This window comes from Xenopus laevis, chromosome 4S (assembly GCF_017654675.1).
Source record: "Xenopus laevis strain J_2021 chromosome 4S, Xenopus_laevis_v10.1, whole genome shotgun sequence".
Lineage (NCBI taxonomy): Eukaryota > Metazoa > Chordata > Amphibia > Anura > Pipidae > Xenopus > Xenopus laevis.
In genome coordinates this window covers 62835308-62861642 of record NC_054378.1, presented here as the reverse complement: position 1 = coordinate 62861642, position 26335 = coordinate 62835308, and the positions used below count along the sequence as shown (strand labels likewise).

General features: G+C 33.6%; 1 protein-coding gene across 3 annotated transcripts in view; it reads right to left on the bottom strand.

The window, feature by feature from the left end:
• LOC108715513 (neuronal growth regulator 1) overlaps nt 1–26335 on the bottom strand; it is a 314986-nt gene that overhangs the window by 167735 nt on the left and 120916 nt on the right. For all 3 annotated transcript variants that reach the window (XM_041561332.1, XM_018260737.2, XM_041561333.1), the window contains exon 3: nt 7685–7810. In XM_041561332.1, the coding sequence (XP_041417266.1) occupies nt 7685–7810 (126 nt within the window). The remainder of the gene's footprint in view (nt 1–7684; nt 7811–26335) is intronic.

Below are 26335 nucleotides of genomic sequence, written 5' to 3'. Positions count from 1 at the left end.
GTACGGCCGCAAACATCCCCAAACTGATCCATCGACCTCTCCCAATGACTTTTACAGCAATTCGCAGGTTTAAGGTGGCGAACAGTCAAATTCGAGTTCTTAAAATGCCAGAGTATGATAAATTGTGAAAATCATATTCAAATTTTTTTTTAAAACTTGAATTGAATTTGGATAACTCTAGTCAAATTTGCCAGTTTTGGACATACAAAAACTCGAAAATTCGAATTTCGACTATTCACCACCTAAAACCTGTGGAATTGCTGTATAAGTCAATGGGATCGGTCCAGGGATTAATTTAGTGATGTTTGCAGCCTTCCTGACATTTGAGGTTTTTTTTGGAGAAAAACTTGAATGGAGTTTTTAATACTCTAATTGAATTTTCTGGTTGATCCTATTCGACCCTTGATAAATCTACCCCTTAATGGTTTTTGTTGTACGCTTAAGGTTTCGAGATCCAAATTACAAAAATATCCCTTATCTGGAAAATTCCAGATCCTGAGCATTCTGGATAACGGGTCCCATACCTGTATTATATATTTCTCATTTATGTTTTTTATTTAATTCTTTAGAGTTATATATATTGTTACAAAAGTGAATTGAAAAAGAGGAGTTTCCGGCAGAGTTAGAAAGATGAAGTTGTCTTTGACAGAGCACAAAATGTTTGCCATTTATCACAAAGTAGAAAACTCAGCTGGCATTAAAAGTGTTAAGACTTCTTAGTTTTGGTTTTCTGAATAATTTTCTTTTTTCAAAGTGTGATTGAACAGTGCTTATGGCTAGGAAAGTACATTTTTCTTAATTAAACAAAACTGGTTGGGTTAGCCTGGAAATTTCAGGTGTTTAAAGATCTCAGTATTTTCAGTGTAACTTCAAACGCAATAAATGCTTCCTCTGCTTCGCGTGTAAAAAATGGATGAAACAGAATAGAATGAAGGTGGTCTCTTGGCATTTAACTCTGACAATCTGTTACCATTCTCACATGTAGAGATATGAAAATGAGAAATTTACAAAATGTGGAAGCCAGTGTATCTTGAGTATGCTCTTTTGCTGTTTTGAATATGAATTTATTAGTTTAGCTTTCTAGTTCTGAAAAATTAAATAGGATAAAATATGTCCTATATCAAGCATGTCTGTTTTTAACCTTTTTTAACTTTTCTTAACAATTACTGTATTTGTAATGTAAGGAAAAAAAAACTGCTGAGGTTCAGATTTTTCCTTTGGTTGCTATTAGCACTTGCATTCAAAGACAAAAGTAATGCATCTCATATACTTTAGTGATATCTAATACACTTGCTGTTCCCTGCCTGTTAATTCTACAATATATGGTGAATGGTCATTTAACTTTCTGTGCCAAGAAAAACCTAATTGACAACAAAATATACAGCAGAAATGTGAAACTGTTGGGGAAATGGGGTATCATATGGAATCATTAAAATGGGCACATAATGCCAAAAATAAATAATGGTTTCAAGAGCACCAAGAGACACAAAAGTTCACTCCTAAGTGCTCATGCAGAGAGCACCTCTGCTTGGGGTCAAGTACCAGTCTTGTCCTTACCCCCCACTAGAGGGCAAGCGATAAGTATCAAGCCGCACTGTGGACCATGTCCTCCTCTGCTCCCAAAAAACATACTACTGTAATTGCTGAACTTGAGTAGGAGACTGAGGCTGAAGCTATGAAAGCAAAACATAAACATAAAAAAATAATCCAACTTATGCATTCAGCTTTCTGCAAATATGGAAATGTGGAAGCATACAATGGAGGTCATTTATTAACACTGGGCAAATTTGCCCATGGGCAGTAACCCATGGCAACCAATCAAAATGCTGCATTCATTGTTCTACTTGCAGCTGGCTTCAAAAAGCTAATCACTGATTGGTTGCTATAGGTAACTACCCATGGGCGAATTTGCCCAGTGTTGATAAACGAGCCCCAATGAGTTTGCTTCCAGGCCAGTAAGCTATATTTAATATGGACAAAATATTAAATAGCGTAGATATCATATTATCAACAACGGTTAATATAATTAGAGCTGTTTTCCCATTGGTAATGTATGGCAGGGAGAGCTAAAAGGCTCACCACTGGAAAATCTATGCTTTTAAACTATTAGAAAAAACTGTTCTTGCACTGTAAGAAAAACAAATCAAGCCAAATATCAATTGCCCCTACCAGTAAAGAAACAGAAAAAGATGGCTCTAATGGGCTCTCAAGCTTAGCAATTCAGAAATATATAATTATATGAAATTTCAATTCACTTAATTTTATCAATGAAATACTGAAATACTTTTGTTATATTATATGTACACCAGTTCATCAATTCGTATGTATAAAAGCAGTGAATGCATAATTATAGGCGATCCATCAAAACTATTCATCAATATATAATATGACAATTCCATAAATAATATTATATAAGTTAATATTGCACAATACACAGATAAAGAGTTTTGCCACATTGAGCAAAAGAAAGACTTTAAGAAAAAAGAAAAAATCTGATGCTTCAAAGACTGAAGGCAGGATCATAGAGGCTGGATGGATAGTACACTATTATTGAAAGAGCCTGAATTTGCAAAGACTCCGAAACACAGTTGCTTACACACTGGCTTGTCATGCCAAAATGGCACCAAAAGTCAAATTTGGCTAATGAACTGAATCAAAGACGCTACTCTGTGGATAGTAAGGTAAGTAATGTTCTGAAGCTACAGGGGAAATATTTTTAAATATTAAAGGCTTTAAAATTGATTTTACTACTACCCTTCACATATATTATTACATATTATCATATTGATACTATGTATACACAAGAGAGAAGAATATATTATTTCTGAGGTCAAAATATTTTTGTGGCCAATAGGGGTTAGCATAAAGTAATAAAGATTAAGCTGTTTAAGTTCATACAAATGGTGGATGTACATTATACACCCTTGAGAGAATATAAAGAAAGGGATAATATGTATGTTTTTAATATACTTTGCTTATCTGAAAATTCATTACAGATGTTTTTAATAGATTCTTCAAATTTAAAATCAGAGCCTGAAAACTTTGGACAATTTTGATCTTATATTGGTCTAATGAGCCTACTGCTCATATCAATGCTCTTCAAAGATGGTCACTCATGTACACTTGAGGTCTGCTTGTGTAAATCCTGGTCAAAAACAGACTTTTAAAGCTACAAATCTACTCTCATATAATATGCTTAGACATATTATCCTACTTTACTGTCATTATTTACTCATTAAAAAAACCCTGTGGTCTTTAGTTATAGCTCAAAATGTTGCAGAGCACCTCAAAAGCAAAATGTATCAAAAAATAACACCTGCTTCACAGCTGCATTATTTCACAACACTCCATTGCCTTTCTTTTGTTCCTTCCCCTGTGCGACTGAGACAATGTCTCAAAACTTCTGATTTCCTTGCATCTTACTACTAGCCCTCCACATCCCATTCCTTCCAAACTTCTTGGCAATCTATCACCTGCCTAATCAGAATATTAATCCATCGATTTAGTTTTGCCCTCTTAACTGGAATCTTTCCCTTCCATTTACTCACCACCCCGATTCTGAAAAAACAACAAGGCAGACTGCTCTGATCTAGCCCTCCAGCTTTAACTTGCCAAATATAACACTTCACCTTACTGCACATTTAATATCCATACTGGGTGCTCCAAGCAAGAGCTTATCTTTGAATTCTTGGTTTGGAGACAAGTTCTGGTTAGTGATGGGCGAATTCGCGGCCAATTTCCGCGTTTCGCCGCCAGCGAATAAATTCGCAAAACGCCCGCGAAAATTCGCGGCAAAAATTCGCCGGCATCAAAAATTGCCAAAAACGGGCACCGGCACCAAAAACGGGCGCCTGGTAGAAAAGAGGTTAACTATACTTTGTGTTAAAGGAGAACAAAATCTTAAATAAAAAGTAGCTAGAAATGTTGCACATTATGTTTTGGAATTCTGTACCAGCCCAAGGCAACTACAGCCTTTTAGCAGAGAAGATCTGTGTCTCCAAATATGCCCAATAGCTCCCCATCTTCTTTTTCTGCTGATTCATTGCACATGCTCTGTGCTCCTGACACTTACTGAGCCTAGGGACTGATGCACAATATACTGTATATAAATATAATAATGTCTCACTATATACAGTAAGGATGATTAGTAATTAATACAGATAATTACTACATGGCAGCATAGAAAGTGTAATTAGCATCAGAATTTAATAATCAGCCCTGTAGCATCATCTTATATCACAGCTTATTTTACAGACCCCGAAGCTTAGCTTCCCAACAGCTGCTCAGAGCCCACTGAGCATGTGAGTCGCAGACACTTTCCAAGATGGTGACCCCCTGTGACAAGTTTGAAGTCCTGGATCATTTCTACCATTGAGAAGCTGATACTTTAGGCTGCTGCCATAAGTTCTGTATATAAAATATATCATTTTTAGCCATATTCATATTTAGGGTATAGTTATCCTTTAAGCTGACAGGAGGAAAGTTAGCAACACTAAGACAGTATTGCAGTACAATGCTTTCTGCAGTGTGGATATTTGTAACTAGTATAAACTAGGCTCAAACTAATCTGTGTGACATGGGGAGGCAGATTTATCAAGGATTGAATTTTGAGTTCATGGGAGTTTTTTAAAACTCTCATAAACTCCCATGAACTCTAAATTCAACCAATCAAACTGTATTAAAAAATTTGAATTTTTCAAAGTCGGGTGAATACTATGGACCCAAAAATTTAAATCAAATTCAAATCAAATTCAATTTGAGTTTTTCAAACTCGATTCGAGTTTTTTCTGTGCAAAAAATTTGAATGGTCCCAGAACGTCTTCCATAGGCTAAAACACCAATTTGGCAGGTTTTAGGTGGCGAATAGTCGAAATCGAGTTCTTAAAGGGCGTGTGTAAGATAAATCTCGAAAATTAAATTCTAATTTTAAAAATATAACGCAATTCAAATTTTAACAATTCCCTAGTCAAATTTGACAGTTTTGGCCATAAAAAACTTGAAATTTTTAATTTGAAAATTTGAAATTCAAATTTGGAAATTCAAATTTGAAATTAGAATTTTCACTTCAACCCTTGATAAATCTGCCCCCTAGTTAAGGGCAAATCTGTCCCATTGCCGCACAACAAGTTTTTTTTCACCCATTGGAGTCTTGGGCTTCATTATTGTGGTGAAACTTGGCGAAAATTTTCGTTCATCACTAGTGACATCATTTAGGGACAGATTTATCAAGGGTCGAATTTTGAGGGTTAAAAAACCCTCGAATTCGACCCTGGACGTAAAATCCTTCGAATTCGAACGATTTTAATTTATCAATCGAAGGACTTTTATTCGATCAAAAAAAAACGTAGAAAAGTGCTCTGGAAGGTCCCCATAGGCTAACATTGCACTTCGGTAGCTTTAATGTGGCGAAGTATGAAGTCAAAGTTTTTTTTTAAAGAGACAGTACTTCGATTATCGAATGGTCGAGTAGTTGAACGATTTTTACTTCGAATCGTCCGAAACATTTGATTCGATCGAATTCGAACAAATTTGACCAATTCGATGGTCGAACTATTCACTTGAGCTGAGTAAATCTGCCCCTTAGTCTAAGCAGACTTCTTATAGCAGAACATATAGTGACTTATAAAAAGACAAGACATTCTGGAAATTCAACACTGATATACTGATATATTGTAGTAATAATAGAACATATACTTTTCCAATTGTAATTTCAATTTGTTTTATTTAACGCTACCATTAGATACCAAAGCTATTTGTATAGCAAAACTTTAATGATTATCTAATCTTCACAAGGGTTTTTTAAAGTACTGGAGGGCATGGTGTCAAGTACAAGAACTAGGCTGAATTTTACATAGTTACATAGTTACATAGTTAAATTGGGTTGAAAAAAGACAAAGTCCATCAAGTTCAACCCCTCCAAATGAAAACCCAGCATCCATACACACACCCCTCCCTACTTTTAATTAAAATTCTATATACCCATACCTATATTAACTATAGAGTTTAGTATCACAATAGCCTTTAATATTATGTCTGTCCAAAAAATCATCCAAGCCATTCTTAAAGGCATTAACTGAATCAGCCATCACAACATCTCCTGGCAGTGCATTCCACAACCTCACTGTCCTGACTGTGAAGAACCCTCTACGTTGCTTCAAATGAAAGTTCTTTTCTTCTAGTCTAAAGGGGTGGCCTCTGGTACGGTGATCCACTTTATGGGTAAAAAGGTCCCCTGCCATTTGTCTATAATGTCCTCTAATGTACTTGTAAAGTGTAATCATGTCCCCTCGCAAGCGCCTTTTTTCCAGAGAAAACAACCCCAACCTTGACAGTCTACCCTCATAATTTAAGTCTTCCGTCCCTCTAACCAATTTAGTTGCACGTCTCTGCACTCTCTCCAGCTCATTTATATCCCTCTTAAGGACTGGAGTCCAAAACTGAACTGCATACTCCAGATGAGGCCTTACCAGGGACCTATAAAGAGGCATAATTATGTTTTCATCCCTTTAGTTAATGCCCTTTTTTATGCAAGACAGAACTTTATTTGCTTTAGTAGCCACAGAATGACACTGCCCAGAATTAGACAACGTGTTATCTACAAAGACCCCTAGATCCTTTTCATTTAAGGAAACTCCCAACACATTGCCATTTAGTGTATAACTTGCATTTATATTATTTTTGCCAAAGTGCATAACCTTGCATTTATCAACATTGAACCTCATTTTCCAGTTTGCTGCCCAGTTTTCCAGTTTAGACAGATCACTTTGCAAAGTGGCAGCATCCTGCATGGAACCTATAGTTCTGCACAATTTAGTATCATCTGCAAAAATAGAAACAGTACTTTCAATGCCCACCTCCAGGTCATTAATAAACAAGTTGAAAAGCAAGGGACCTAGTACAGAGCCCTGCGGTAATCCACTAACAACACTGGTCCAATTAGAAAATGTTCCATTTACCACCACTCTTTGTAGTCTATCTTTTAGCCAGTTCTCTATCCAGGTACAAATACTATGTTCCAGGCCAACATTCCTTAATTTAACCAGTAACCTGTTGTGTGGTACTGTATCAAATGCTTTAGCAAAGTCTAAGTAAATCACATCCACTGCCATCCCAGAATTTGTCCATGTTTGCTGTACTTTGCCCCTTCCCTGCACAGCTCTCTTGCTCCATTTTGAAGTCTGCATTTGACAGCAGGAGGTGAAGGTATGTAGACAACCCACTGTCCTGCACCCTACCTTTTCACCAACTTGTGTGTCATTGAGATGTCCAAGTTAGGGAGCAGTGGCCGATTAGGCTATAATGGGACTCTGTACTGACCACCTCTCCTATTGTGCCTCTTTTATATGGCCAGAGGTGCTGAGCACATCCAGACGTCAGGCAGAAGTGCTCTTTGAATAAGCATGATTTTTGTATGTATTTGGTATATTCACTGTATACACCTATTTGTTGTACAAAGAATATGTTTATAAATAACAATATAATAATAATAATACTGCCAGAAGTGAAATTTACCTTTTTCCAGGAAACCATTATAAGCAAACAATAAATGCTAATGATTTTTGGAAACAAGAATGGGGCAATTTTTATCTGTACATATGTATCACACCGTAAATATCAAATTACTTATAAAAATAGCAAAATAGTTTTGCACCATATTTGATATTAAATTTACAATTCTTCCCACCTGAAGGAGAAATGTGTCTCCATGATATTGAAGGTTCTGGTTTTCCAGTGGCCAGACATATTAATGACACATTGGTTCCTTCATTAACAGTCATGTCAGAAGAGATGTCATAGATCTTTGGAGAAACTGAAAAAAAGAAGGAAATGAAATAATTAACATACATTTTATACGTTGTATCTGCATCAAATAAAGCTATAAAAGATGATTGCTACATAACCTCGAGGAAAGCAAAATCAATTACTTTTTTTGGATTCAGTTTATTTAAATGACATACATTTTGTAATCCACTGCTTTCCATATTTTACCTTTAGCTGTGAATAGTCCTTATTACATTTAATTTAGTAGAAATAAAAATGTAAAATTTAAAGCCGGCAGTAATAGCACCTTATCATTATCCTAAATATATTTTACAAATCCAATACACTATGCAAAAATAGAAATCTGGGCTTATCAGCTACTACTCTTGCCAAATAGTTTTTAATAAGACTATGACTATGAAATTTCCCCCCTGGTATTTAACATTTAAAGGGCAGATTGATCAAAATACGAGTTTGTGAAAAAAAAACATAGATGAGGAAAAACTTGTGTGACTTTTTTAAGAATGCTAGCTTATTTAAGAAAAAAACTCGACAAAATATTCCCACGTGCGATTTTTCGGTGAAAAAATTATATTACACGTGTGTGTGATGTGAGTATTGGTTGGTGTAACTATTAGTATATATAGATGAACTTTAGTCTTTTTTCAAACCAATTTGTATATCTATATATCTACGTAAATAAGGCAAGACTGAAACCACCCTTTATAGCTGCAGATTTGGACATTAATTTAGTCTTTGAAGCAAATAGAAAGTAGCATTGGCAAACAACAGTTCTTTTTGTTTGCTTCTGAAACATAAAAATATTGAACCTAAAATTCATGATGAATCCATAGGGGTAGATGTACTAAAGAGCGAAGTGGCTAAAGCTAGCGACATTTCACCAGCATGGACATGTATAAAAAAAAGTGGTAACTTCAAGCATTTGCACCAACACTTATAATAAAAACCTCCATGCAACTTTAAATTACCCACCATATGCAAATTCGCACTGCCGAAGTAATGGTAGCGAAAAGTCGCCACCGTTTGGCGCCCAGGACAAAACTTGGCATTTTAGTGAATTATCGTTTTCGTAGCTCATTTGCGAATGGCGAAGTGGTGCTATGTGTGCGAAGCGGTCGCTTTGCCCTTTAGTAAATCTGCCCCATAGTGTGTTCAATATTTTAGTTGTAAGACACATTGAATATACAAAAATGCAGTGAATACATGAATAGCAAATTATTTCTCTATTTTAAAATGATGAAAATAAATGATGAAAATAAACAGGAACATGTCATTCATACTCCCTTCTAATCTGGGGGTCATATTTTGAACTTGAACTCTACAGAAATTCTTTAGCAAATATCTTATATACAGTATCTCCCAAGACTGCCTTTATCTGGCAGAACAAGGCAATATTGTAAAGTATTTGCTCTGGAAGTATTTGGACAACTAGTGCATGATAGGCTAGAAATTCCTTATTTTAAATAAAAATCCCAGTGTGCTTGTTACTGAACAGAATGCAAAAGTCTCAGATATTAAAATACATTGTTTATTGCTCTGACGTGCTTGCTGAAAAGTTTAAGTTTTACTTTCAGCATTACATAAGGTCAAAGAAGCTGCTCAAAGACAAAACATTTCCTGCATTGGTCGAACTGAAGGCCCTGGTTCCATTTCTTGCAGTCAAAGATTAAGGAAATTTTTTCCTTTGTTCTAGTAAGGGGGAGATTTGTTAAGGGTCGAATTGAAAATTTAAATTTTTAAATTCGAATTTCAAGTTTATTTTAGTGTAATTCGACTAGGGAATAATCCAAATTCGATTTGAGTTTCTTTAAGAATTCAAATCTGACTATTCACCATCTGAAACCTGATGAACTAGTGTTTTAGGAGACCTCCTACAACCAACTTGGAGTCATTTGGTTGACTTTTGAAAATCAGTAGCACCTCTTCTGACAGTGGAAGAAGATTAATTTTATAGTTTGCACCAGTGAGCAGTGGATGTTATAAAAATTATTACTGAAAAAGTTGTTATGCTTGCTCCAAAAGATAAGACACCCTCAAGCACTTCTTCAATGTGTGAAATTAAAATTTGCAATACTATGCTCAACAAAAATTCTCAATGCAATAAGTGTTTAAGCAAGAATATTACATTGTGAAATGCAATTTTGTATTCTTATTTGTGCAATTTTATTTTCCAATTATGGCCAAATGCTTTTATTCAAAGCATTTTAAAATTTTGAAAAAATATTATTTTGTTAATATTATTTATTTTTAAGGGAACTATATATAAGGTGACCATAATATATATTTTAATACAAAAATATATTCTAATTATGTAACATTACGCTGACCACATTCCTAAAAATATGCTTGGTGGAGGATGTTCCCAAATGAGTTGATCATTGCTGATTTGGACATTTAGGCCCAATGCAGTCCTGTCTAGTGATGGGCGATTTTGCGGCGTTTCAATTCGCCGAAAATTCGAAAAATTTGTGAAACGGCAAAAAATTCGTGAAACGGCGCCGGCGTCTAGATTTTTACGCCGCCGGCCATTTTGTTGGCAGAATTTTCGCGTGGCGGCGAATCGCACAAATTCACCACGAATTCGCACCTGGCGAATAAATTCGCCCATCACTAGTCCTGTCCATATGGGATTTTTAAACATGTTTGATAAATCTGGCTAATTCCTGGCAAAATTATGTTCACAGCCAGTAATGCCACAACCAGTCTGTCATTTTGACACCTATAGGCGTGAATAATCCCACTTTGTGGGATAAACCCACTTGGTGAGAGCACATTGGATTGTATTTGGGGAGTTTTACTGGGAGGCCTATTTATCTAAATTCAAATTTGTGAATTTATTTTTTCTAAATTGAATGCATTCAGTGTTTTACAAAACTTGAATCCAAATTCAAAAATTGACAAATTAGCCCCTTAGAGTGCAACATATGATAGTATGATAGTTCTATATTTAGGATATACATCATGCACCTTTCATATGTTTATGCCAACAGGTAAGAAAAGTGCATATATGCTTTTCATTTTAATTAGAAACTGCCCCTGACATTTTGTACAGAGGCAATTAAACACGCAAGTTACATAATTCACATCATGAGCCAGTTATAAAAAAAATGGCTAAAAGTTTTGCCTATATTAGAAAGAATAAATTCGGCACAAATTCATGATGAATTAGTACGTTTTGCCACAAGTGAATTAATTTGCGAAACTGTTATGACAATTCGCAGACAAAAAATCTGCCGCATCAAATAAAATTGACGTGCATCAAAATAGTTGCTCATAAAATTTTTCGCGAGTCAAAATTATTCGGACACCCATTGACTTTACTGCAATTTGACCAAATAATCGCATGTATAAAAATTATTGCATGAGTCAAAATTGATGCACATCAAAATTATTTTGACACCCATTGACTTCAAAGTGTTTCACGGCACAGATTCGCCCATCACTAATTAGCACTATATCCCCAATTAAGATTCACTGAGACATGGAACATTTAAGGAACAGTACAGAAAGTGATAGGGAGGAAAGCTGGAGGAACGCAAACAAAATAATATTTAATACAACTAGACTTAAATAGAATTATTTCCAATATGTAAATTGGGCACAATTCCACTTTACAGCTAGTCCAATTAAAGAAATAATCCCTTTAGAGGTACAACAGTTTATTAATCATTGCGTGTTACAAACAAATGTCACAATAAATGACAACAATAAAATAAAGGATTTTTTTCCATTCTATTACTGCCCCAAAACATTGTTATTCAAACAAGGAGGCAAGTTAAAGTAAATTTGAACAATATTTGTTCCTTGCCTTTGACTACTTTACCATCTACTTCAGTGATGATGAGGTCAAACAGATCACCGAGATAACAAATACCAGAACTTGACATGACAAAAGCTTAAAATTTCAATCTATGAAGTTTCATTATAGGGTGGCTAAGGTCGTTAGAAAATTTAGTGAATGAGTTCCCTTTAATTTTAAGAAAACAACTGAAAATATTGAAATATTTCAATAATATTGTCATTTGAATTTCATTGCACACACACTTTTTGATTATTTTTTTCAAATAATTTTGAAATGCTTATCCTTAATGCTCCACGGAAGTCTTTGCACCCTCAGAATTTTTCTCTCTCTATATAAATGTATAAACACAATTGCTTCCATGAACCAAAAATTTTTTGTAATGGATGGCAAAGTCAGAAAAATCTATGGTAACCAGAGCAAATCTTTTTTCTTATCTCACTAACACAGATTTTCATATAAACCCTTTACACACAGCACTGTCACATAGTTTGAATGAAATGTAACATCACTAATGTTTTTGCAAAGAAACAAACATCCATATATATATATATATATATATATACACACAAGCAAACATATAAACTATGTAACTGTACATTCACAACTTAACAAAAACCTACTTTATGCCATGGATATTAATAATATTAATACATCTAGCTGTATCCATGGATTTTAATATAGTCCCAGATTATTTGCATGATTCAAGTCCCACTTAAAGGCATAAAGGGAATCTGCCATCTGAACATAGCAGAGTATTAGACACCCTCACCAACCTTATGATGAAGAACTATGTGCATTGCTAGATGTGAAAATTCAATTTCCTTCAGTCTAAAATGATGGACGTTTTTCCCTTTGTTCATTTTTTACATGGCAAAAATATTTTCCCCCATCTGTTTGTACTGTATTATTGTTTTATTATTGTATTATTGTTATGTTCCCTCTCAAGGGACTCTAGTCCTGGAATAATCTCGTTAGTATGTCTCACATGTTAAGGGAGTTATTTATTAAAGTTTGATTGTTTCTGGTTGGAATTTGAAAGGGGAAAAACATCACACACAAAAAAAATAGAATTTTTTGTGATTTATTAAACACAGATGGTGTTAAAAGTCTGAATAAAAAAGTACTACAACATAGACCTGCTGAGTTCATGTAGAAGTCAATGGCAGATGTCCCAAAGAGATCTGCGCTAGGTTTCATTCAATAATCCGAACATTTTGTGGTTTTTGCCTCAAATCCAAAAAAGTCTCAGGTTTTGGCGCATGGCACATAGAGGCAATGCCTTAACCCTTGTACACTGCAGTATGTTTAACCTTCTGTTTGTAGGTTACCCACACTTAGGGGTTTATTTAATAATGTTCAAATTTATTTTTTTCAACAAATCTCTAAAAATATGTGGTTTTTCTATATTGCTTTTCTATATACACTAAAGATTTGAAAATTATTGAAAATGTTCTCATTATTTTATTAAAACAAATTTTTAGACAAAACTCCAATCCACAATTTTACCTCATTTATGAGTAAAATAATTAAAAAAATTTGGTCCGGGAAAAGAATTTCGATAAAATCGTGGAAAACTTCTAAACATACTTTTTCACATTTATGCCTGGAAACTTTTCCGGATTATTGTATGAAACCCAGCTCAGATCATGACATCTTCCAATTGTAAAAGGGACATCTGCCATTGATTTCTACATAACCTTGGCAGGTTTATGATGGAGTATTGTCAGGGGCCTATCGGCTCCTAGTGGAGAAGTCTGGATCAAGGAGAAAGCTTCAGGATCCAAGTTTGGGTTAACCAAACGGAATCAGGACTAATTGCAGTCAATATCCAGTCAATAGTTCAATAGGCAGGCAGAAAAGGAGCAAAGTCCCAGGTTCAGGCAAGGTCAAAAGTCCAGGAATAAAGTTAATATAAATTTAGGAACACCCAGGAATAATATCAGAGGGCATTGAACCTGTGACCTGGAAGGTCTTTTGTTTTCTAATTTTGTACCGTTTCTCAGCGTGCTGACATCACACTGCCATCTTGGACTGGAAAAGCTAAAAAATACTTGTCTCGAGTGCCAGAACGCTCCCGGCACTCCTGACAAGTATTTTTTGAGCTTTTCTTTATTTTATGGACTTAAAGCAGCCTTGAGGTATAATAAATCTCTAAAAAGTTGAATTTTTTTCACAAAAATTATGTTTCCCCTTTAAAACTCTGACCAGAAAAAATTGGACTTTAGTAAATACCTCCCTAAATGTAAGAACCACAAAAAACTCTAATACAAAAATTCACCTGTAAAAGATATTTTAATAAATTCCATGGCATTCATGGTTTTAGAGAGAGTGAGCTGTATGGAATATCCAAACAATGGAATGTCTAACAAAATCAAAATCCAACAAGTTCACACTATTTTCTAAAAAAATGTGGGAAAAACTGGATACAATCATGAAAAAACCTGAATTGTACAAATTTTTCGGATATAGTTACATAGTTACATAGTTAAATCGGGTTGGAAAAAGACAAAGTCCACCAAGTTCAACCCCTCCAAATGAAAACCCAGCATCCATACACACACCTCTCCCTACTTTTAACTAAATTCTATATACCCATATCTATATTAACTATAGAGTTTAGTATCACAATAGCCTTTGATAGTATGTCTGTCTAAAAAATCATCCAAGCCATTCTTAAAGGCATTAACTGAATCAGCCATCACAACATCACCCGGCAGTGCATTCCACAACCTCACTGTCCTGACTGTGAAGAAACACCTACGTTGCTTCAATATATGTCTCTGAAAACTGACTTTTTTGAATTTGATGCCTGAAACCACTGACTTTTTCAGATTTGATGCCTGAAAACCCACAAAATTATTGAATGAAACCCAGTGCAGATCAGGATATCAATGGGACATCTGCAATTGACTTCTACATGAACTTGGCAGGTCTGAGTTGAAGTACGGTGGATTCATTTTACCCTGCAGAATTTGTGAAGTAACAATGAATACATGTACAGCAAGTGCATTTTTTTCTTTTACAGGAGGTGTATACATAAAATAGAGTAGGTTACTTGTTTTTCTATATGAAACCCTTATACCAATCTCTTACTGTTTCAGTTCTTCAATGCTCTCTATCTGCTTAATTTAATTGTTATGATTATGATATTATAATGGTTAGCTAACATTGCTTATTATCAATATCTGACAATTGAGAAATTATTCCACTAGGAACTTGGATTTGTGTTAGCTACTCATTCTATTACTATGAGCTGTTATTTTAGACTTACATAGTTACATAGTTAAATCGGGTTGAAAAAAGACAAAGTCCATCAAGTTCAACCCCTCCAAATGAAAACCCAGCATCCATACATCCACCCCTCCCTACTTTCACATAAATTATCTATACCCATACCTATACTAACTATAGAGTTAATATCACAATAGCCTTTGATATTATGTTTTTTTATGTGTATTTGGTACAGATGGACACTGTATACTATGGGCCACATTAAATTGCTTCCAAAATCTAAAGGTCAAGGAAATGCATACAGGTATAACAGATGAAATGAGAGCTTCTTATATTTTTCATGTTATTAATAAAGGACCACTTTACCGTCATATTTTTTTTATCATTTACTCCGCTGTAAGGATTATCAATTGTACATTCAAAACCGTTCAAAACCATTCTTAATGTATTCACTTATTTCAACCACCACATCCTTTGGACACCTCAGCATGTGGCATGGTCAGTTATAACTATGCAAATGGTTGTTCACTGTGAGTACAATGATGGCAGATTCTATTAATGACTTTATGAGTGCTTAGGTGACTCATTGAAAACTCATAATAGCCAAAGCCACAGTAGTGTCAAGCTGTACAGTTAGTTTAGTATATATCTGTTTTATATATAAATAGATGCAAACTGTCAAGAGGAACCATAATTGCAGGACTTACTCAATAATTTAAATATTTAATACAAAATATAAAATTATTAAGTCCTGTGAAGTGTGGTTCTTCTCAACATGTTATATATATATATATATATATATATATATATATATATATATATATATATATATATATATATATATATATATATATATATATATATTATACGTATCAAAACAGTAAGGGATTCACACTGTGAAGAAAATTTTGTTTTATTCTCAATGTTTTTTCTCTTAGACGTGAGCCGCCATCAGGAGGTGCAAGCAGTGAGTAGTGATGTAATTTTTGTCACATGACTCACTAAAACATTTGTATTATAATAAATAAAGTACCACTTGTTATAAAATATGAGGATATTAGAAGTAACCTCGGAGTTCCGTGACCTTTGGCCTTGCTTTTATATGGTCATTGAACTCCTCGGTGTCAGGCCCGAAGGCTCAGTTTGAAGTGACGGACCAAGGAGGAAGCTAGCAGGTTACACACCAAAGTAACAGGAAGGGATCAAGAGAAAGAGTAGTCAGCCAGGCAGGAGATCAGTTCAGGCTGCAGGTAGTCGTAAACAGGAACAGGCAGAGGTCAAATAACAAGAATCCAAACACGAATCCAAACACGATATATATATATATATATATATATATATATATATATATATATATATATATATATACACACATACATCAATAGATCTGAATATGTATGTGTATGTACAGTATATGCACTGGGGTTCATTTGGAGTGGTTGAACTTAATCAACAATAGTCTTGTCAAACTAAATTAACTATGTAACTATATAACCAAAAGGGTACTTTCTTTCTTTGCTTCACATATTGATATATTTTAGAAAGTTATGTTTGACTAAATATTTACAGCAGAAATTTCTACTCATGCATTCCTATAATAATAGCTCAAAAGTAAGTTGATCACAGGCCACCAGCTATAGCCAAACAGACAAGTCTGCTTGCCTAGACTTGCTCATACTGACTTTATGTGATAGTATTTTTGCAGAAGACTTTAGGCGACTTATGACATTTCGAACTGGGGAATAGACTTTTTGGGGGTATATATTTTCAGCAAAGATAAATTAGATTCATAGGAGAATTGAGACATTTACTATTTGAGGAGGTTGTCCTTAACATAACTACTTACGGTGAGAAAAATATTGATTTTGGAGGAATTGTTTTTGCACTTTGTACACTGCCTCCTGCATTGTAAATGATCCCTGGTTTTATTTAATGAAAAAGGTGTGTGTTGACCAAGGATATATTTATTTAAATATGTATATTTATTTTAATATACACATGTACATAATCATTCCTGGTTATACGGTTTCTTTAATGAAAAAGATAGTTCAATCAAAACATATATTCATTATTGACAGATATCTACATAAATAATACACATTCAAAAAAGTTACACTACATAGAATGTATAGAATGTTATAGAACATTACAAATATGTATATGTTACATCTAAATCCACTGCCTCCCTGATACTAATCCTTCCATTGGGTATGGCATCTGTGTCCTCACTGCTCGAACTCCAGGAACTGTCTAACTAACTTAACCTATTCTTTTACCATATAGACTGACCATAGTTACATGTGTCAGATTAAGTAAAGTAAGTAAATGTATATGTTTCAACTTACATATAAATTCAATTTAAGAACAAACCTACAGACCCTATCTCGTACTGCCTGTATAGAATGCTGGGGGTAAACTGTATACAGCATTTATATATATGTTTTAATGTTTTAGGGGAGAGATGGTGATGATGAAAAAGATGAAGAGCATATATTACTTCTTATTTGAACACTTTGATTAAAAATTGCCACATAATGTTGTTTTGTACTTTTTCTTGCATTATCATGAAAATAAACTAACAACAATAATACATTCAAGATTCTGAAGCAGATATGCCAGTGATTGTCAAGGAACAATAGATATGGGTTGCCCTAGGAATGCTAACAGTAGAAAGTAATATTTTTACATTGAAGAATTTAAAGGACATTTGAGCTTAACAGGCAATCAGTGACCAGCTGGGAAATCTAGTGATGTCTTAGATTTACATGATTTCACACTTTGATTGAAAAGCATAACTCAAAGTTCTCCCCTATTGATTACTATATATATATAGGGACTTTCTATAGAGAGAAAACTGTTGATGCTGCTAAAATATATTCTGTGTTGAAAGTGTGGAAATACATTAATCATATTTTTGCTGCTTGTCTTCATATTTCATTATGAAAACCTCAATTACTACACATTTGCTTTTGGATCAACCTGAATTACAGAAAGCTGTATTATTTTCCCCATATGCTGGATGATTATTTTATTCTTTTTAATTGTAAAAGATGTAAAAAAAACATTGTGTGGCCAGACTATAGAAAAAAGAAAGCATTAAATGTAATATAAAAATGATAACAAAGAGATAGCTTTCCATTTTTTTAATGCAATGTTACATAGCTATATACAAAACAACAGCACTTTAATATTTCTATAAATCTGCTCTGACACTTGACATTCTCCCAGTGACTCCTCAATTACTAACCTAAGGTGTATAGGAAACTGCAGGTTAAGCAGCAGATGCTATAGAAAAAACACAATCTCTGTGGATGAGACTCTGGATTTTTTTTTTAATATCAACAGGATAAGTAAAATACATTTGACAAGAGGAATGTAGACTTTTCCACAAGCATATATCAGTACTATGGATGAAATGTGTAAATCCTGATATTGACCACATCTATTGCAAAATCATTTATCTATATTAAAAAATACCCATTGACTGATTTGTATGCAACCAGTCTCTTTAATAAATTCAAAACAATAGGATTATACCAATTCTACTTTTATACAGTGTAACCAAATCACGTTTAGATAAAATTGTTGGTGTCTAGTTTTAATATCATGATGTAAAAAAAGACACTATACAGTACAGTACAATGTCTTTTTCATAAGAATGTCTACTTTAGCAGGATAGGTAGTGTACAAATAATTATGAATAATTATTTCATGAACTTGCTCCGCTTTTGAACATAGAAACCAACCAAAATTTTAATTTGTGTGCTTAATTATCAAGGACATAGAAAAAAAATAGAATAGAAAAAATTTGAGCGAATAAAAACATAAAAAAAAACTAAATGCAGCAAATTGGTATAATACTATTTTCAATGGGTCTACCAACTCTCAACAAATTTTGAAAAACTTGAAAAATCCAAAATGAAAAAAATCACTTACATTTTGCCGAGGACTAGTAATGAGTTAATCTGACCCGTTAAGCTTCGCCGAAAATTCGGAAAACAATGAAAAATTTGCCAAATGAATTAAAGTCTATGGACAACAATTTTTTTTTGGAAACACAACATTTTTTTTCACCCATTGGAGTCTATAGGCGTCTTTCTCAAAGTGAAAAAAATGTCCTCATCACTACCCAGGGCAGCTCCTATGAACTCAGGTTTCTGATGCCAAATTTTTACATTTATGTTTTAAATATTTTGTACTTTATAAATCTCCAAAATTTATGAATTCATAGTCAGCTTTACAACAAAAAAATGCCAGTAAAAATTCTAATGCGAACGTTGATAAATCAGTCCTTTAAAGAGATACTGACACCAGAAATGAAACTCTTTTTTACATCTATCATAATATTAGCTTTGCCATAAAGTATTTGCACAATGCATTTACATTACCTGTTTGATGCCCCATGTTCCTGTATGAGGGGGCTGCCATATCTGTGCAGCAGTAGTCCATTAGCATTAGAAACTTTAATGGACAGGCTGAGATGGGACAGTCAGGTTGGCAAAACAGTCAGGTTTAGAAGCTTCAAGTAACAATTGCTTACAAAAACAAACCTCTCAGCAAAAGATGGTCAATATGACCTTTAGGTAACATTTAATGTACATTTATATTTTAAAAAGTAGTTTTTTAGTGTCAGTATCACTTTAATATGAGTCAATTATTTTTGTTTCATTGACCACATTGTATTGTATTACTTTCATTCGGATAATAACATTTCTGCTAAAATATTATGCATTAAAATAAGCACCACTCAAAAGAAGTTCCTAAATGTTTAATCTAAAAAACAATTCACATTGTGTCTTCCCCAGATAAACCCTAACATAAACTATCATTTGGATGCTATGTTAGGGTGACTGTGGCATCACAGTCTTAAATTTTTTTTAAATAAAAGTGCTTCAAAATACATCATTTTTGGGGTGATTGTGGCATCACAGTCTTAAATTTTTTTTTAAATAAAAGTGCTTCAAAATAAATCATTTTTAAATAGGGTAAATATAGAATACATTGAAGTTTATGTGCTAAACAATTTTATTGATTTCCTTTTTGTTAATAGCCTCTTACACAGAACAGTGATAACAGAAGGTCAATTTTTACTTTCCAACAGCTCAAAATCTATATTTGTACATAGGTATTATGGGATCAGGCAGAATGAAATGTTTGATATTACACATATCAATGATCAGGTAGAATAAAGTGATGATTAAAAGTTCACATTTCCCAAATGTTCAATAAGATGCATCATGAAGTTCAATGGTATCAATAGGAAGATCAATTTCTTGCAAACTGGTTTCATATTCTTAAATTTACATTTATATAAATGTATTATCCTTCAACAATGATTTAGCTCAATTGTCCACATAACAGAGATTCTTTACCTAATATTGAGGGGCACATTTACTTACTATTCTATAGTGAAGGAATAGAATAAAAAAATACTTCGAATTTCGAAGGTTTTTTTGGCTACTTCGACCATCGAATTGGCTACTTCGACCTTCAACTACGACTTCGACTTCGTATCGAACAATTCGAATTAAAAATCATTTGACTATTCGACCATTCGATAATTGAAGTACTGTCTCTTTAAAAAAAACTTCAACCACCTACTTCACCACCTAAAACCTACTGAGCATCAATGTTAGCCTATGGGGAAGGTCCCCATTCAAATGATCATCAAATGATCTTTCCTACAATCATTCGAACGAACGAGTAGCGGTAAATCCTTCGACTTTTAAGTCAAAGGATTTTACTGTGACGGCCGAATATCGAGGGTTAATTAACCCTCGATATTTGACCCTAAGTAAAGTGCCCCTTAATGTCAGGGAAATCAAAAAGTCACATTTTTAAGCATAAATAATTTTCTTTAAGTGAAAAACATATGGTTTTTATATGTATGGCTTATCTTCAATTTATTTTCCCTTAAATGAAAAATATACCCCCAAACAATGTAGGGCTTTATAAAAACAAATTGCCTAAAACAGCCCAGAAGAAGCCTGCTTCATTAAATAAACCATTTTCATTATAAGAAAATTGCCATTTTAAAAAATAAGGGCCACCCCCTGGGATCCTAGGATTCACTGTGCACACAAACAAACCATACACATTAGATCAGATGAGCCAAATAACAGACAGTGTTTTGTCTTTTGCTTCCACACTTCTTCCTTTAACAGTTACAGCTGTAGTATTTCTGGTCAGCTGATATCTGAGGCAGCAAAGAGACCATTAGGAAATGGTGGTTCAAGGCAAGAGATATAAAATGGCAATATTTACTTAAATATATATTTCAGTGCGGTAAGATTCTTGATTCTGTTGCTTAAGTATTAATTTTGGGGGTATAGTTTTCCTTTAAATAGACAGTATAGACATTGATTATTGTCTGCACAGAAAATTCAGCATATTGTTGCTACAATGCTTGCTTTGACAAACGCAACATTTACAATTCTCTATATCAATGAAAATATACAGTTTCAATGGTGGAAATTATTGATGGTGCAATGGTACAGTGTCTTTCATATAGTTTAACACAAAAATGTCATATATAAAGTGATTATATCTGTCTATCTGTCAATAGCAGCGCATTATAGAACAAAATCAGTAAAAATATTAATCAAATCCCTTTTCTACCAGACTCTTCCCATTATACTTAAGCTTGAGTCGTGCTAGATTAGCCAAGATTGCTCTTCTTAATTGATATGTATCTGTAAAATCCTAAAAATAACTTTGACCATACACAGGATATCTGTTTAAGTAATATCAAAAATATTGATATAACCATGAGTCAATGTTTGGGGCATCTAGAACAGTATTTAGAAACTTTTACAATGATCAAGAACAAGATCTAGTTGCCCCCAAAAAATGTCTAAGAACATCTAAGTTATAAAGGAAGTGCAAATTGCAAGATACAAAATGTATTTTTTTAACCCAATGAGGAATCAGCATATCCAATTTTCAAAAAGCTCTGAAAAGGAATACCATGTGTCATAGAGTTAATTTAAACAAAATAATTACAATTGTTTAATGACTTCCTTTTTCTCTGTAATAATAAAACAGTAGCAAAAAAAATTCATATTGATCCAAACAGTAAAATGTGGCTCCCTTTCACTATAAGGTACAAGGTTGCAGTCTACAATTACTGGTGCAGTATAGCTAACAATGCTATTACCAAGAGCAAAACAAGATTACCACAACCTCGGCCAGCCACTCTCTAAAAGATTGTACTGAAAAGAAGTATAAATCCACAGATGCTCTCAAATGACATTTTATACATACAACAAAATATAAATTTTGTTGCATAAGTAAAACAAGTATATTATATATTCAATAGGATTTATAAATATGTAAGATATCCTGTGATATGTACATGTAGGTTTATTGCCAAATTACATTTAGACACTCTATATTTATTTATATTAATCCAATTTTAGGTTCAGCTTCAAAAACACTTTGGGGCATATTTTTTAAAATTAGACAATTAAAAAAAAACATCAATCGTTTCAAAAATGTGATTGTGACTTTTGATCATAGAGGTAATTTACAACAGTAAGTGGGGAAATACACCAACGAAACTATCAGCTCAATTGCATTCATTGATGCGTCAGGCACCATTGCATCAGGTACAGTGCCCCCTTGCAAACACAATGATGCTGACGTTCTGGGAAAAATGCTGCATTATTGGAAACATTTATATATTTATCAACAATTCTTAAGTGGGAATTGGGAAGTTGCCAAATAGCTTAATGTAAATTAAATTTTCTGTGAAAGGTCTTTTTGCTAGGGCTTTTACCAAAAGAAAAGAAAAAGTCACTGTTTTTTCTAAGCGGCCAAAAAAATAAATCAGACTCCAGTTTTAAAAATAAGATCAGCTTTCCAAACAAAGAACAGATGCAACAAATATGCAAATGGGCGGAAATATGACTACAAACCTATAATGACCAATTAGTCAACTTGCCTTTGGTTATTTTGCTTAATATCAAAATCAAATCTTTTTATTTTTTTTAACCAGTAATGACTGGAAAGAAAGATTTAAATATTAATAATAGATGCTTTTTATGTACCTGTGGGACTTTATTTGTGATGGAATGCAGTAGTGTTTTTATAATTGTTCCTTCAGTTTTCAAATCACGTAAAGATGATGGAAGAGAATAAAGATACATTACTACAAATATATGTGGCTAATTAAAATACATTTTGTGGCAGATATCAAAATAAACAACTAAACGTCAGAATACTGTAATGTGTATCTGGATTTTATTTTGTGTTTAGTAGAAAAAAAATACAAGGAGTATAATATGATATTGTTATGAAATCAAAGATTTTAAAGATATTGTAGTTATTACCTGATGTACCTCCTGGGGTTTTAATACATATTATAAGTAGGTATGGCTTATAAGAAGAACTCAAGACTTAACAAGAGGCAGACTGCTATAGAAATAAAGAATGATAAAAGAAGAAGAATCCCATAATAGACATGAGATTGCCTTGGGCATTTATCTTAGAAGCAAGCTATCACATTCAAGATGTTACACTTTACTAAACCTACACAAGCTTGGTAATATATTATTCATAAAATGAAAAGCAAAACTATCACTGCTGATGCAATTTCAAGATAAGTTGCAATTATATGAAAAACAAAAAAGCAACCCACATGAAGAATGACATGAAACAAACATATAAGGCAAAAACAACAACAAAGACAACAACATAAGAAAAAAAATCACTAATAATAGTGAAATAAACATTCAGTTCGAATTTTCTCTCCACCAACAATATGCATGGATTTGCTTTACAAAATAAAACTTTTTTTAAGCTCCCACTCTGGAACAGTTCAACAAAGATGTACATCTGTTAACATCTCCACTCTTGAAATATTTACACATCTGTATTTTTACACTGGACTTTTTCAGTTGACATTTGCATCTGACAAGTCGTGGATATGGAGAACACAAGCTCTCTCATGTGGCAGCATCACTTTCTAACAAAGGGCATGACATATTTATCCTTTCATCTGTGGTTTAAGATAAACTAACACAGTATTATTAACAATTCATATGGAGGATTGGAATATGTCTAAAGTATGTTTTATAAAAAAAAGCTCCATTAAACACAGGAAAATTTGCAGAAACACACAACGATTATAAATCAAAATGAATAAATTATTATATACACTGAAGGCATGTTCTTATGGCTCCATAAACCAAACCAGCACTGAACCACTGCTGTTATTAACTATGTAGGTTTAGTTCTTTTAACAAGAAAATTTATATTTGGAGAACCCAGAGTAACAGGGTACTATTACAGGGTAACTATAACAGGGTTGAGGTTGACATGTCTGTATATCCCAATATCCACTAAAGAAACATCCCTACAGATTTACTAAGCTCGAGTGAAGAATTTGAATGGAAAAAAAATTCGAATTTGGAAGTATTTTTTGGGTAGTTCGATCATCGAATTGGTCAAATTCTATCGCATTTGTTCGAATTGAAGTAAAAATCATTCTACTATTCAACCATTCGATAGTCGAAGTACTGTCTCTTTAAAAAATACTTCGACTTCATACTTTGCCACTTTAAACCTACCAAGGTGCAATGTTAGCCTATGGGGACCTTCCCCAGCACTTTTCTAAGTTTTTTTTTGGTTGAATAAAAATCCTTCGATCGATCGCTTGAATTTGTTCGAATCGTTTGGTTCGAACAATTTTACCATTCGATCGAACGATTTTTATTTGATCGTTCGATCAAAGCTTTTGCAGTAAAATCCTTCGAATTTGATATTCGAATTCGAAGGATTTTACTTCGAGGGTCGAATTCGAGAGTTTTTTAACCCTCGAAATTCGACACTTGATAAATCTGCCCCTGAAAGTCTAGCCTGCAATGTTTAATGCGTTTCGCTAATTACTTACTGTTTCACAGTTTTTTTCAGAGTTTAGCAGATTTTTCAGCGAAGCGAAATGGGACAGATTTGCTTATCACTACTTCAAACGCTTCTTAAAATTAGCAATGTGCAATTAAAATTTACGGTTTAAGGAAGGTTATTATATTGTGAAAATGCAAATTATTATTCTTATCTGTGCAAATTGTTTTCTCCTGGTGACTTTTATTACATTCCTCTATTAAAGGGATACTGTGATGGGAAAAAAAATATTTTTCAAAATGAATCAGTTAATAGTGGCACTCCAGAGAATTCTGCACTGAAGTCACATGACCAGGGGCAACTGGGAAATTGACAAAATGTCTAGCCCCATGTCAGATTTCAAAATTGAATATAAAAAAATCTATTTGCTCTTTTGAGAAATGGATTTCAGTGCAGAATTCTGCTGGAGAAGCACTATTAACTGATGCGTTTTTGAAAAAAAACATGTTTTCCGATGACAGGATCCCTTTAAGCATGTATAATAATGTATCAGTAGATAGCATTTACAGGTCACCTGTTTAAAGGAGAACGAATGCCATTTTACCTTCAAGTGACGACTTTTACTTACCAGACACCATGGGCCGTGACTTCTATCAGCAGAAAACCACACCAGCCCTGGGTTCTTCTAGTGAGGAAAATATATTTGTAGTACTTTTTACTACAGTGGTGTGATTTTTAACAGACAACCTGGAATAAGCATCATTGATTTTTTTTCTGATCAGATTTTCAGAAATTGAAATATATTATTCAATCATCTTCAAACTTTTTTATCACACAAAATAATCTATAGCTACTCTAGGGAATGATAAACTGATTCATGTACTGATGGAAAAGCAAGCTCCTTTTTTAACATTAATGCATTCTGCTGCACTGTCATTAATGTAGAATTATATAGTATACAAATAGTAATATTTGTGCCAGGGTTTGCCATTAGTACAGTTGTGAGGGTCTATTGCGCTGTTACTTCCACATTTCAAAATACCAGTAATCAGGTATTTTCAAAAGTCATGATTCATATATGCTTTATTAGAAATATTACTAAAAAGAATTATGCATTTTATTTGTTTGATACACCTATTCTAAATATATTAAATATATGTCAAGCAGGGACCCATTGGCATAATTGCAAGTAGGTGGGTTTTTCATTTTATGCATACCAAGGACAATGGCAATGCTGGTGTCCCTTTCTGTGGGATCCCAGTTTAAGTCTTTGTGTTTTTTTTATTTCCTGGTTCATTGACCTATTGCCTAGATTATTCATTATGCCACTTGCTGCTTTGCTTGGAGTATGAAAGCTTCTGCCTACCTGATCTAGTTGCCTGGTTCATTATACTCTATGCCTGATGCCAACTGCTATTTCCTCCTTCTGGTGTCCTGTATAGATATTCTGGAGCCCAAAAAGGCATTGGTGAATGCCTACATTTGCAGAGATTTTCAACTTTGCAGATTTATATAGAACAGATAAATTCCGCAGTATTTTACACAGTTTATACATGATTTACATAAACTGTACCATTTTAGCAGACAATATTTCATGTATTTCAGGGTCCATACATTTCTAATGGATAACAGTTACAAGATAATAATTATCTTTAGAAGCTATAGGATATACTGTAG